At 41.5% G+C, this 13,318-nt stretch overlaps 1 protein-coding gene across 3 annotated transcripts in view; it reads left to right on the forward strand.

Moving 5' to 3' along the window:
• Positions 1–13,318, forward strand: part of macrod2 (mono-ADP ribosylhydrolase 2) — a 468,001-nt gene that overhangs the window by 342,866 nt on the left and 111,817 nt on the right. For all 3 annotated transcript variants that reach the window (XM_050070646.1, XM_050070648.1, XM_050070649.1), the window contains exon 7: positions 2,712–2,742. In XM_050070646.1, coding sequence (XP_049926603.1) covers positions 2,712–2,742 — 31 coding nt within the window. The remainder of the gene's footprint in view (positions 1–2,711; positions 2,743–13,318) is intronic.

A 13,318-nucleotide genomic window follows, 5' to 3' on the forward strand; every position in this document is an offset into this window, starting at 1 on the left:
ACAGCACCCCTTAAAGTGATTACCCAAAGCATTTTCACACCAGAGCGATCGATACCCTTTAACGGATCAGCCAGGGAACTAATAAAAAAGATTTTAATTGATTATGCTGATGGTGTCATTGCAGCATCCCACAATGTGTTGAGGTTTAGTTGCCGTTGGAGCAGAAGTTCAAGTTGAAAAGACTGACATCGCTGCCTTTCAGCTGAGAGAAGATAACAAGGTTTCTGGCTCAGGATCAGTTTGGCAGCCAAGACTGGCTGGAGGCATTGACAGGAAATAATGCTCATCTTGTCTGAAGATTAAATTCATTTTACTTCCTTTTTATTATCACACAGCTTCAAATAGATTCTTGCTGCTGTAGTGAATCTCGATTCCTGTTTGTATTGACTGTTGCCAAATGTAGAATTGGCATAATTTAGCTAAAGGTATTGAGATTCACTGGTCTAAATGCTGACTACAGAATATGAAGGACTACATTTCATTTGTGCAATTAATAATTTGGGCATCCTTTGGTGTTTTCAAATACAAATTCCTTTATATCTGACATCCAGTTTACATGCAGTCATTATTTCCTTTTGATATCATTAATCCATTTTAGACCATTTTGTGTCTCATTCTCAATATTTCCTGTGTGTGTGTGCCATGGGCAGCGTTTGGCACAGACTAAAAATGGCCTTGCTTTTCCACGCTTCATCATCTATGGTTTGTGTCAGACCCAGACAGTCATCTGGAAAGGTCAAAGCTTCGGTAAAAGATTTAAATCATCCCACAGAAGAAAGATTCACCTTGACAGGCGGAACCTGAAAACTGGTAAATAAGAATACAAACAGAGACTCATTCCTCTTCGCTTAAAGCAAGGACAAACGGACCATTGCATTTCAAAGCAGGTGTCATAGGTTGTGATGCTTTAGAGGGAAAAAAGTCTACATATTTTATCAGTCTTTTTAATCAATTATTTACTTTCAAAATAGGTTTATTTCTTCTCTCAGTTGAAAAGACCCACCGAATTAGAACCCTGACTACTTCTTTGTATAATCATCATAAGAGCGGACGTGTATTTGCTATCTTTCTCTTTCAGATCTATTAATTGTGTTTTCACTTCTAAAATGAAGTGATCTTGGCACAGCTGCTAGCAACAGCATGTTTCTAAATACAACTTGACAGGGTCAGTGTGGCAAAACAAACTGTTGGGCTTAGTTTTGGCACGGGGAGAATTTGACATATGCGTATTATTCTTTGATGAATCTCTGTAGTGTTTTGTTGTTCTATATTCATCCAGTTGTGAGCTGCTGGTGGGAATGTTTTCCTTTTCTTTTTTTTTTCATTTGTCATGCCGTTATATTAATGCCGCGGCCACGCCTTTTGATGAATGCAGGAACTAAAGCACGTATTCAGCTGCTTTTGAGGACAAATGGGACCTTTGAAAAAATCCTTTCTCTTTACTGTTTATTAATATACTTAAAAAGATGAATGTGAAATAGGGAAGCTTACAGCAAGGCCTATGTATCATAATGTATTTGCTCACAGAAGTAAAGAATAATGAAACTATTTTCAGCTATAAAGCCATGCTTGAATAATATGTCTGCTGCAAAGTGCTACAAAGCAAGAACTATTACAAGGTGGTTACTTTTTATAATCTTTTTGGAAAAGACAGCCATAAATATATGTAGGTTTCTTCTCTTTAGCTTATGAAAATATTTATATTTACAACATGCATTCTGATTCTCAGCATGTCTCCTTGGTTTTGTGTATGTCCTCCTACACTTTAGCGGTTGATGTGGTGTTATTGATTCCTGCTATTGATCTAAATGTGGCAGCGATGAATTTGTGATTTCGTCTTTAGTTTTCTCATCATTTGAATGAAATGCAATGAAAAGCCTCCTGCTGTGATGTCCTCGTTGTTGCCGAGACTCAGCTGGGTTTGCATCAACTTTACACAGAATGAAATCTGTCTTTCTATCTAAATCCATTAAATTTCAGGCATATATCAGTTGGGTGAAAGTAAATTTGAAGTGTGAAGCAGCCACAGTCCTTGGTTAAGTTCCATAAACATCAGTGGAGGAGAAAGTCTGTGTGTAAGTTTGGGCTGTAGGCGACAGACAGGATCAGTCGACCTCATTTGGATATTCATGTGCTGGAGATTATTAAGCAGCGAGCTCTACATGTACCTATGAATTCACATGAGTCTGATCCACCGTTCCCTCAAGCAACATATGCAAACTACGACTGTTATGGACTGTAATGGGCATTAAGTACTAATAGGCCGTCACGATCATTGGTGCAACGGTGCATGATAGGATTTCCAACAGTCTAACAGCCATTTTACGCAGCAGTGTGATCGTGATAATCGATCTAATGTGTGTGTGAATAGGGGTGTTCAAGTCCTGGATGAATTTAGTGTGCCTGTTTTTTTTGGAAGTCAAGAAAAAAGTACACTGTATTAGTGTGTGTGTTGGGAGCTGGAGCATGGTTTACAATACAGTTCTGCATTAGCATTGCAAGATTTTGGGCAAATGGATCCGTAAATAGCTCCTCCTGGGAATGAAGTGGAGCAGTAGAGGTAAACAACAAGCATACAAAAGGTAAAGTAGGTGTGCTTCAATGCCGATGTAGTGCTAATGCTCAGTGAGATAAAAGTTACTGTTGTTTTGTCCCATTTATTATGTGAATATGCTTTTATGACGTTTATTTCTGTCTTTTTTGTTTTACAGGCCTTCCCATGTATATCCACAGGCATCTATGGTAAGCTTAATCTCTCTTATTTACATGTTTTATCATATCAGTTGCACACATTGGCACCGTGCACCCGCCTTGTGTAGCAAACATCATCATTATTATATTGCAAACATCATTTCAGTGGCTGTATATTCAGTTGTTTTCGTCAAGAGCTGGGGGTACAGATTTTGTCTTTGAAGAAAAATACAGTATGCTGAAACATACCAACAAGTTCACCTTACACCATGTTGCACAAAGACACAACCTAGTATAAGGTGAACAAAATACAGACCCCGAACAATGCTTGTGCTCCCTCACGGGACCAGGCCTGATATGCAGCAAAGCATCGCTGGCAAAGAGCGGCTGTGCTAATTAGACTTAAACAAAGTCACATTGAAAACATGCCAAACTTGGTGACATAAACAGGCTTTGAAGTTATGATGGCAAAAGATGTTTGATGCAGGGGAGCTACTGGAGTTTATGTGATATAGCAAATTGCCTCTGCTGAGAAGAAATAATGACAGTATATATACACACTCTATACAGTATACTTCATCCACTGAACCTGCACATGAGCTCTAACAATCACAGTGGGTGCCATAAGGATTAATTAGCATGCTAATTTTCATTTGCTGTCAATAACAACATGTCAGCAGCAATATGGTTCGAAAGCAGTCACCACTCTAGTATACTTATGGATAAAAATTACCTAGATGCCTGTTTTGTGTACCGCAGTGCTTATTGAGCCTTTGCAGCCAACGTAAGTCAGTGACTGTTACACATGGTCAGGGTTGAAGTTGTTTGGGCAGTCGTCTCGTGAGAATGGCTCGGTGCGCTCATCACTCTCCATGATCATATTACAGCAACGGAAATTAAGACCATTTTACAAGACCGGAGGCTCCCTGTGGTGTAAACACTGTTCTCGCAAGATGTTCCCATATATGTATACAAGGATAATAACACAACTGGGCCCAATGTTGAAACAAATTTAAAAGTGGTTTCTCAAACACCAAAGTGAACTCATAACCTGTCCATGGCCTCTCCAGTCACCAAAGCTATATGGTAATCCTTTATGGGTTTCTCGCCATGATCACTGAGAGAGCTGGAGGCTTTTCCACAAAAAAAGAAAAATGTAATCTACCTCTGAAACACAGAACAGAACAAGACGAACTGAAACTGCTGTGTGGTTATATTTCTGTTCAGAGGCTGTGTTTAGTCCACCCTGCATATGCTTCTGAGCTACAATATTTATGTTTTTTTTTTTGTTTTAAAAAGAGTTTTCAACCTTTTGAAAAACATAATACCTAGGTGTTAATTTGCCATTTTCAACACCGGCGGGGTACCTTCTAACACCGATGGTGTAAATAAGCACAGCCGCGGTTGAGTCATTTGAATGCACTGCCGCTAATGAGGACCTATGCTGGGCTGTTTAACTGTACAGGGCAGACATTTGCAGCTGAACTGCAAAATGCAAGTGAAGCTTCAGCCATCACTGATTTCCATTTTACACAAATATAATGCATGACAAGCAGCTTTACCTCTATGAGTTGCATTACTTCTTGTGGCTGAAAAAAAACTGCAGTAACATCTCTTATTTTCATGATGCAACTCGCCTATCACAGCCCAATGTGAAAAAATGTGCAATCTATTTTTAAAAAAGATAGGTGAAAATCAGTGGCAGTTGAATGCCTGACCTGCTGTGCATTGCAGCCACAAATGTCTGCGTAGTATTGAAGGATGTGTCTTGCTTAGAGTGCAAAAGAAGTTTTCAGCTGCCAAATGTAATATATTGGTTGAGGAAACACATCTTAGAAATGAAATCATGCACTGCTCTGTTCACAAGGGGGAAGTTACACGAGGCTTTCACCTTAAAAAGATGCTATTGACTAATAACACAATCCCAGAACATGACTGGGAGCATGCGTTAAGTTCACAGAAGCCTCTAAACCTCACTACTGGTAGCTCATATGAAAATAGACATGCCAGCTGTCTGGTGTAAAAATCACAGTATTAGATGCTTGTGGTGTATATGGATTTATTAGGTTTTACTCATTTGAAACTGCCTATAGAGACTTTTTAAAGTACAGGAATTTCAGCATCAAAAAAGCCTCCGTGTACACGTGCAAATTACCGGCTACCTTACATCTGTTTTTCTGTGAAATGTCAGAACAAAGTGATCCATCCAAAGCCGTCACTCTTCCTCCTTTATCAGCCCTGTATTATGACTAACTGGCAGCTGTCACAAAGTTGCACACTGACAACATCACAACATAGGCTTACTGATTATTAAATCACTGATTATAGAGCCTGACAAAATGTCGACGTGCTTATTAAACCAGTCATAAACACGCAGTTACAACAAACTTACTTCAAACTTTTTTTTCGGTCCTCAACAGTTTCTGATAATAAGCACCTACCATATTATTAACATCCAGGGTGCTGAAAAAACGAATAGCTAATTATGGTGTACTTGTAAGAGTTCAACAAGCTGTCCATTTATTCAGCACAGATAAAAAACTATGCCCAGTCAGTACAATTAAACTTCCAATCATGTGAATTGGTACCAGACAGTCCAAGTGGTCACACACCCTGATATACAGCATGCCCAGCGTGTGTACTAAAGAGAGCCTTCAGGCTTAAAATTCACTAGATGTTTATAATTATACTGAATTTTCCACCCATCACTTTTGCAGTCTGCATGGTTTACTGCACAACAACTCCTCATTTTCTCTCACCATCTCTCTCTGCAATAATGTCTGTTTTCTGCCACCTGTCTTTGCACGCATCTCAAAATGGCTATTACTGAAGTGTTAATGATAAGAAGGGCGAAAGTTGTAATTTCTTTCTCACTCTTTTTCTCTCATTCTCTCTTCCCTCTTCCTCCCTCGCTGCTTATTCCACTTCACATTTTGCAGTCAGTGATGATGAATTCAGCAGTCATTTCTGCAAAATTCATTCCCTCTTCTCATATTTTCCTGTCTTGCATAGGAAATCCCAACAGCACATTCTGCATTGTTATGAACATGCATTATGTAGCATTTTTTGTTATTTTTCCAGTTTGATGCGACCCTATAGTCAAGTCATTTACTTAGCCCAATATCTCAAATCACAAATTTGGGGTCTTTCTGATCTGTACAGCAACACCTAGCCTATTCAAATTCTCAGTAAAATTAGTAGTGACTGCTGTGTGACTGGTTAGTGTCTTACTCCTTAGTGGCTGACTCATTAGTGTCTGACCCATTGGTGACTGACTTGTTAGTGGCTAACATTTTAGTGATTGATTCATTAGTGACTGACTCATAGGCATAGGATTGGGTAGGGACGGTAGGGACATGTCCCTACCAATATTCAGCCCCTTCTGTATTGTCCCTATCAATATCAACACTGGCTGTCGGTGTCCGCTCAATAAGGTACACAAAGGGTTAACAATCGTTGGTGTCTACCATACGTCCCGCCTCTAACCTCGTTTGCTCATCGATTGGCTCTACCGTTATTTTGGTAACGTGTGATTGGTCCTCCCCAGCGCCGCTCTCTCCACTGACTTTGTGGGTGCGCATCACCGTACAGTTAACGGCAGTTCGTGAGGGAACGACACATACACGCGTGTCACCATTAGCGCTCCACAGCGGAGCACCGAGTGTGAACAGTGAGTCGGTTGGTTCAGTAAATAAGCTAAACAAACACCTGTTGAAGTCGGTTGGTTCAGTAAATAAGCTAAACAAACACCTGTTGATGTAAGGCTAACTGAATGGCGTTCCTTGGCAACTCTTTGCTAGATAATGAGATGCTAACGAGCTAATACTAGCTGAGCTAAGTTTGGCAACTATTAGATCAATATTATATGCCAGAGAACATGAAATTCCACTTCACATGCTCCATCAGCAATCATAGATGTCATGTAGTGATGACACAGTTCAAATTAATGTTTGTAGTAAGATGACATGATAGAAACAGTCTGAATAAATAAAGTGTAAACACTATAAATAATAGCTCCTTCAGTGACAGTCTTCAGCATCCATGGTGTGTGAAGGAGAGACTTAGGAGAATAGAGATCCACTGCTCCCAGTAAAAACACCAACACTGAGTCATATTTATGTAATAGATATTGGGTGTAAGTGCAACATTTTGCACACAGTTGTATTATAATGATTTTGGAGCATTTACATTTTTGTTGATTTATTTTATTTATGTTTAACATGATGAAGCTGACTAACTTGTGTTGACATTATGGCTGTTCTTTAGCCTATATACATTCAGATGTTGTTTAATGAATTACACAATTGTAAAACATACAGTATGTTTTCCTCAGGCTACAACAATCAAAATCTATGACTGTTGCATCTCAAATTGTCCCACTGTTCACATGTCTTGCATCAATATATTTTTTGTCAGATGACAAGTAGTAGAGAGACTGGAGGAGATGGAGGAGGAGAGGCAGGAAGAGAGACAGAAGGAAATGGAAGAGAGACAGGGGGAGATAGAGGAGAGACAGGAGCCTCACAGGTGAGATTGAATCGTGAAGGATATATGTTGATAGTGAGATTCAGCATTGTGACTAGGGGTAAGTAAAAATATTGATTCATGCATAATATATGTTTTTACTCGATATCAATATCAATTTGGATCACTGTTACCAACCCAACTGCAGACCGCAGGCTGGTACTGAAGTTAAGCCCCTTCGGAGTATACTGTTATTGTTATTATTATAGTTTTATAGTTATTACAGGGAAGCACATACGGACAGATGTGGTGAAGTTATCAGTGTATATTCATGTAACTAATAACATTAGAGAATACATTAACCAAGACATTCTTGTATTTAGTGTAGATATGTGATCAGTTTCACATGACGTGAAATAGCATTAATTAATCATCAATGTACAGGTCGCCGCCATGGAGCACTTTTATGTCCGTACCAATGTGAAAATCAAACCTACGCCCTTGGACTGACTCATTAGTGGCCGACTCAGTGACTGACTTGTTAGTGTCTGACTCATTGGTGATCAACTTGTTAGTGAATAGTTCTTTGGTAACTGACTTGTTAGTGACTGACTTGTTGGTTGCTGACCAATTACAGGCTGACTTATTAGTGGCAGACTCAGTGACTGACTTGTTAGTGTCAAGTGGTGACTAACTTGTTGGTAACTGACTTATTGGTGTCTGACTCAGTGTCTGACTAGTTAGTGGCAGACTCATTAACTGACTCGTTAGTGGCTGACCCATTAGTGACTGACTCGTCACTGTCTGATTTGTTAGTGGCAGACTCGGTGACTGACTTGTTAGTATCTTACTCACTGGTGACTGACTCATTGGTAACTGACTCATTCGGCCCGACTTGTTGGTTACTTACTCGTTAGTGGCTGACTCATTAGTGACAGATTCGGTGTCTGACTCATTAGTGTTTGACTTGTATGAGACTGACCTATTGGGGACTGACTTGTTAGTGTCTGACTCATTAGTGCCTGAGTTATTAGTGTCTGACTCGTTAATGACTGACTCGTTGGTGTCTGACTCCTTAGTGACTGACGTGTTGGTGACCGACTCGTAAGTGGCTGACTCATTAGTGACAGACTCATTGTCTGACTTGTTAATGGCAGACTCATTGACTGACTCATTAGTGTTTGACTTGTAGGGGACTGACCTGTTGGGGACTGACTTGTTAGTGTCTGACTCATTAGTACCTGAGTTATTAGTGTCTGACTCGTTAATGACTGACTCGTTGGTGTCTGACTCCTTAGTGTCTGACTTACTGGTGACTTACTAGTGGCAGACTAAGTGACTGTTGGTGACTGACTTGTCAGTGTCTGACTTGTAAGTGACTGACTTGTTGGTGACTGACTCAGTGCCTGACTTGTTAATGGCAGACTCATTGACTGACTCATTAGTGCCTAGTGACTTGTGGGGACACACTTGTTGGTGACTGACTTGTTAGTGTCTGACTTGTTAGTGACTGACTCATTAGTGTCTGATTGTTGGTGACTGACTTGTTAGTGACTGACTCATTGGTGTCTCACTTGTTAGTATCTGTCTTGTTGGTGGCTCACCTGTCAGTGTCTGACTTTTTAGTGGCTGACTAAGTGACTGACTCATTAGTGTCTGATTGTTGTTGACTGACTCGTTGGTAACTGACTTGTTGGTGACTCACTTGTTAGTGGCTGATTCATTAGTGACAGACTCAGTGTCTGACTCGTTAATGGCAGACTCGTTGACTGTCTCATTAGTGTTTGACTTGTAGGGGACTGACTCGTTGGTGTCTGACTCCTTAGTGTCTGACTTGTTAGTATCTGACTTGTTTGTGTATGACATGCTGGTGAGTGACTTGTCAGTGTCTGACTTGTTAGTGGCAGACCAAGTGACAGACTTATTAGTGTCTGATTGTTGGTGACTGACTTGTTAGTGTATGACTTGGTGAGTGATTTATATGTGATTTACAAAAATGTTGTGAATGCTCAGTAAATGAAGTCAAATGATGGACAGAACAAAATGAATTTGAACATTAAATTACAGCTTTTAGAGTGACGACTCTTCCACTGGTTGAATTAAGGAATAGAATGGAGAGTGTCAGGTAATGGAAACTTACAGGCCTCTTTTTAAAATGGATATGTGGCATTTTGGAGTAAAACAGCTCTATTGTAGTGACACAAAGGCGAGCCAAATGCATGCAGGAAGGAGAGGGTCACTGTTTGCACTGTACGCCGCTGACGAGGGTACTGCTTATTGCCTTATTGCTTTTACTCTAGTGCCATGTGCTGCATTGCCAGTAGGAGCCGTTCATAGCGCTCCACCAGCAGCCCCCTCACATCAAAGGGGTAGGCTGTGCAGAGCCAAGCATGCAGCAGAGGGGGGAGAATTAAACAGCCTGTTCAATAAATAAACAGCTTAGCGCTTCCCATAACTGCATCTCCACAGAACAATACAGCTGATTAAGACTGAAGATCTTCACACAGCAGAGGGCAAATAGAGGAGGGACTTTCAAAGGAACTACAGTACAGTGCGGCGCTGTGGTGTTATTCTGTATGACTTTTCCCTGTGCCCCCTGAGTACTGCCATGTTCTGAAAGGGGCCCTGCTCTCTTGTCAGGCGTTTTGACATTTTCTGTACATTTTAGATAACCTTTAAGGTCAACTTCCATTTCAGCAATGTAAACAAAAGCTTTTTAGTGTGAAAGGCACATCTTCCTGATCTCTCTTTCTCTCTATCTGTCTCCGTGTGTGTGCCTCTTTCTATCCCTCTGTCTCTGTAGAATACGCATGAATATAGCCATAATTTTATATGTGCGCCCAGGTACCATACCTATGCACATGTGCTTGACCCATTTTCACATTTGAATCGTTGTCGACAAAACAAATGCTGCGCCCCCAACATTGTGACAGAGAGGAATCAGGAACAAGTTATCCAAGGCCTTTGTGGTGAGAAAAATAGATTTGTCAGGAAAGCTAATGCTAATTGACACTCTCTTTCACGCCTCCATATTCCAGGAGACTCAGTCACCATTGACAGATGATGGCAGAGCAGGGAGGTTGGGTGTTGCAGGGGTGCGCAGGGGGTACCTTAGACACTTGGAAAGAAAAATGAGGGCTCACACTGCGCTGACAGTCCAATCCCTCAGTCCGGCCCATTAGCCACAACAGAATTTCTGCACGGATAGTGTGTCGGAGGTACCACCCATAAACAAACTGGTGCCCACCGTGGGCCACGAGGTCACCCAGCATGATAGAGGTTATTAAGTGCCGCTCCTGTTTGCACATCAATCACAGCCATGCGACCTGGGTTTAAATGGATTATTCCTTCCAAAGAGGAGACACCTCTCAATGTCTCACAAGATCAGTGCCAAGAGTCCAACTACCTAGACTTAGAGAGGTCATATTCTCTTTTTGCATCCCTTTCTCTCCCCTCATTCCTCCCATACATCCTCATCCCTTGTGGTCTATATTTCTCCCTCATGCATCAGTCCTACACATGCTCACACACAGGCTGAGATACTTGCTCAAGCAAAGCCACATACATAAAAATCCCATTTCAAGACACAACGTGGACAATTTAGCCTTGTGGAGATCGTATCTTAGCTGGCGCTGAAAGAGCACTTTCCAAAAGCCTTGTAATGAGCTGTACAGTTTAGGAGGCGACTACTAAGATCAATCTCAGCACGGAGCAGAGAGCTCACTGGCACAATGCAAAAGCAAGGACATGAACATTAAGTCTACTACTTACCTGACAGATGCCATCGCACACGTGCATTTATAACCCTATCAAAACAATCAGGGGGCTCACAACACGGCAATGCCACTACTCAGGACAAATATCTCCCTGTTTACTGCTCACCTTCTACACCTTTGGCTCATCTGTCTCTGTGACGGATCTGAGGATTGTTGACAGAGGGGTTTTTGCACTGACTCGTGGCTGCGGATGATATGCGGATGTAATCCAGCCAAGCACTACTGGTATGTCCACGCTGCCATTCTACTGTACTGTCCAGATCAAAGGTGTCAAGCAGCTAAGAATTTTTTCCTCCAGCCAGCATCATGCTCTGGCTCTCTTCATCCCTGTCTAGGATTAGAAAGGTTGGAGACATTCATGGCACCTTATCTCTCAACAGTGATGGCTCGCTGCTAGCTTGCCAGAGATGGCCCGGGCAAGTCTCCCCTTCTCTTAAAACCGAGGGTTTACTACAGGGAGCTTAGCCCAGCTGGGTTGGGAATTTCAAGGTACATAGAAGCAACGTGCTGTATCAGTGGGTAGCGGAGTGTGTGCTCAGGGGGAGCAGGAGCTTCGTAGCCCATTTAACCGAGTCACACAGTGTGCATTGTACTCAACACTAGCCTTGCTCTACCATTTTCATGGATGATAAGCCAAATGTAAAAATACTCCCCACCCACAGGACAATAGATTTAGGCCTTTGAGAAACTTGGTTGAGCATTAAACTTTTGCGTATCAAACGCTCCTCAGGATGTTTTTAAAAAGTGGAATGTCGGGTGTTAATTTTAGCATGTAGGACAAAGCGTGGCATCACCTATATGGAATGTTTCCAAGGAAGGTCATCATCTGTTGTGCCATGGAGGCTGCTCTCTTTCTTCCTACCTCTTTTTCTGCCTGTCTTCCTCACATAGCACCCTCCCATCCCTCTTTGTCTCTGTCTCCTTCTGCGGGCTGCAAAGTCGGTCATGGTCACAGCCCTGCCGTGTCCCAGTGTTGGTGTAGAGAGGAGCCCCGGGCCATTTGACACCCACGCTTTGGCGTCTAGAGTCCTGGGGCGCTACTCTGTCCTCCACCCCGGGTCACCTCACCTCTCCTCTGGGCCCTGATGGGGTGACAACCCTCTTTCCCCCTCCCTTTCCAGATGAACACACAGGACTGCTGCCCTCAACTAGAGCAGCTCTCGATTGTGCTGCACTTAATGATTTCCTCCTGCCGCCCTAACCACAATCAACTAATCTACTTTGTATAATATTGTGCTTAAGTGATTCCACCTTGCCTGTCTGTTATAATAAAGGTCTTTAGAGGCAGCAGTCAAACTCTCTGGGCCCTATCAATGTTTTATTAAAAGGGGAATTTCTTTATACAACTATTTTAAAGATGTTTCTGAGCAACAGTTGTAAAAAGAAATGAGATGCTAAATCTTTGTTAAAGACCTTTCAGAATCAGATAAACATTGGCATTTTATGTTTCTGTTGTTGCCATTTTTATTTTTCTGTAGCACATTTCCTGTTTACCGCCATTTCAACACCTGTGGTGAATTTACGAGTGTCAGATACATCAGCCTCGGGCTATATGCTGCTTCAAGGTAGACAGCTCATCGAAATGAATGACGAGTGTTGAGACGTGAACTTGACCAACTACAACTGAGGGGTAGCAAAGAGGGACCAACAATACCATTCTTGCCTCAAGGGGAGAAAGGCTGTATTTTGAATTTTGCAAGAATTCAGGCAGCATATGTTTATCAAACCAAGGCCACACACTCTACAAAAAAATCAGTGTGTTCTCAAATAATAAATAAATAAAAATAGAAAAAACACTAGAAATTATAAAGCCCTGAAACAACAGCAGGTTGAGGTGATATCGTCTTCACAATATAAGCTCACTCAGGGAAAACAAAACTGGTGTGGTATGCACTATGTTCTCACAGCCTACCCATTTATTTGCAAACAAAGAATGGAAATGTATCATTGCGCAGACATACATTCAACTTGTTGACTTACCTCTACTCGCTTTATCAGGTGATGCAGTTACTCCTCACTCCTTCTCACTAGAGCAAAACACCTGAGCTACACAAGTTTGTTGTGAAGTTAACTCTCTAACTAAATTTAGGATACGAAAGAGTTGCCACGCTGGCAAAAGAGAGAGAGAGCAATGGGCTTGCCTGTTCTTAAAGCAGAAATTCACCCTAAGGCAGAGTGCACATTTATATTATTTTCCTACGTTCCAGTTCAGTGGATATTTTTGAACATGAACTTTCCAACTCTCACAGTCAAGACAGAGTTGTCTGTGATGTAAGCTGTTTCATTATGAATTAAGTAACTGCTTGTATTTTTTTAGCTGTAACATCCAAAGCAGTGGCTTTCCTTTGGTTTCTAGTTTTGTGTAAAATAAATAAAACCATATTCCT

This window comes from Epinephelus moara, chromosome 19 (assembly GCF_006386435.1).
Source record: "Epinephelus moara isolate mb chromosome 19, YSFRI_EMoa_1.0, whole genome shotgun sequence".
In the NCBI taxonomy this organism is placed as follows: Eukaryota; Metazoa; Chordata; class Actinopteri; order Perciformes; family Serranidae; genus Epinephelus; species Epinephelus moara.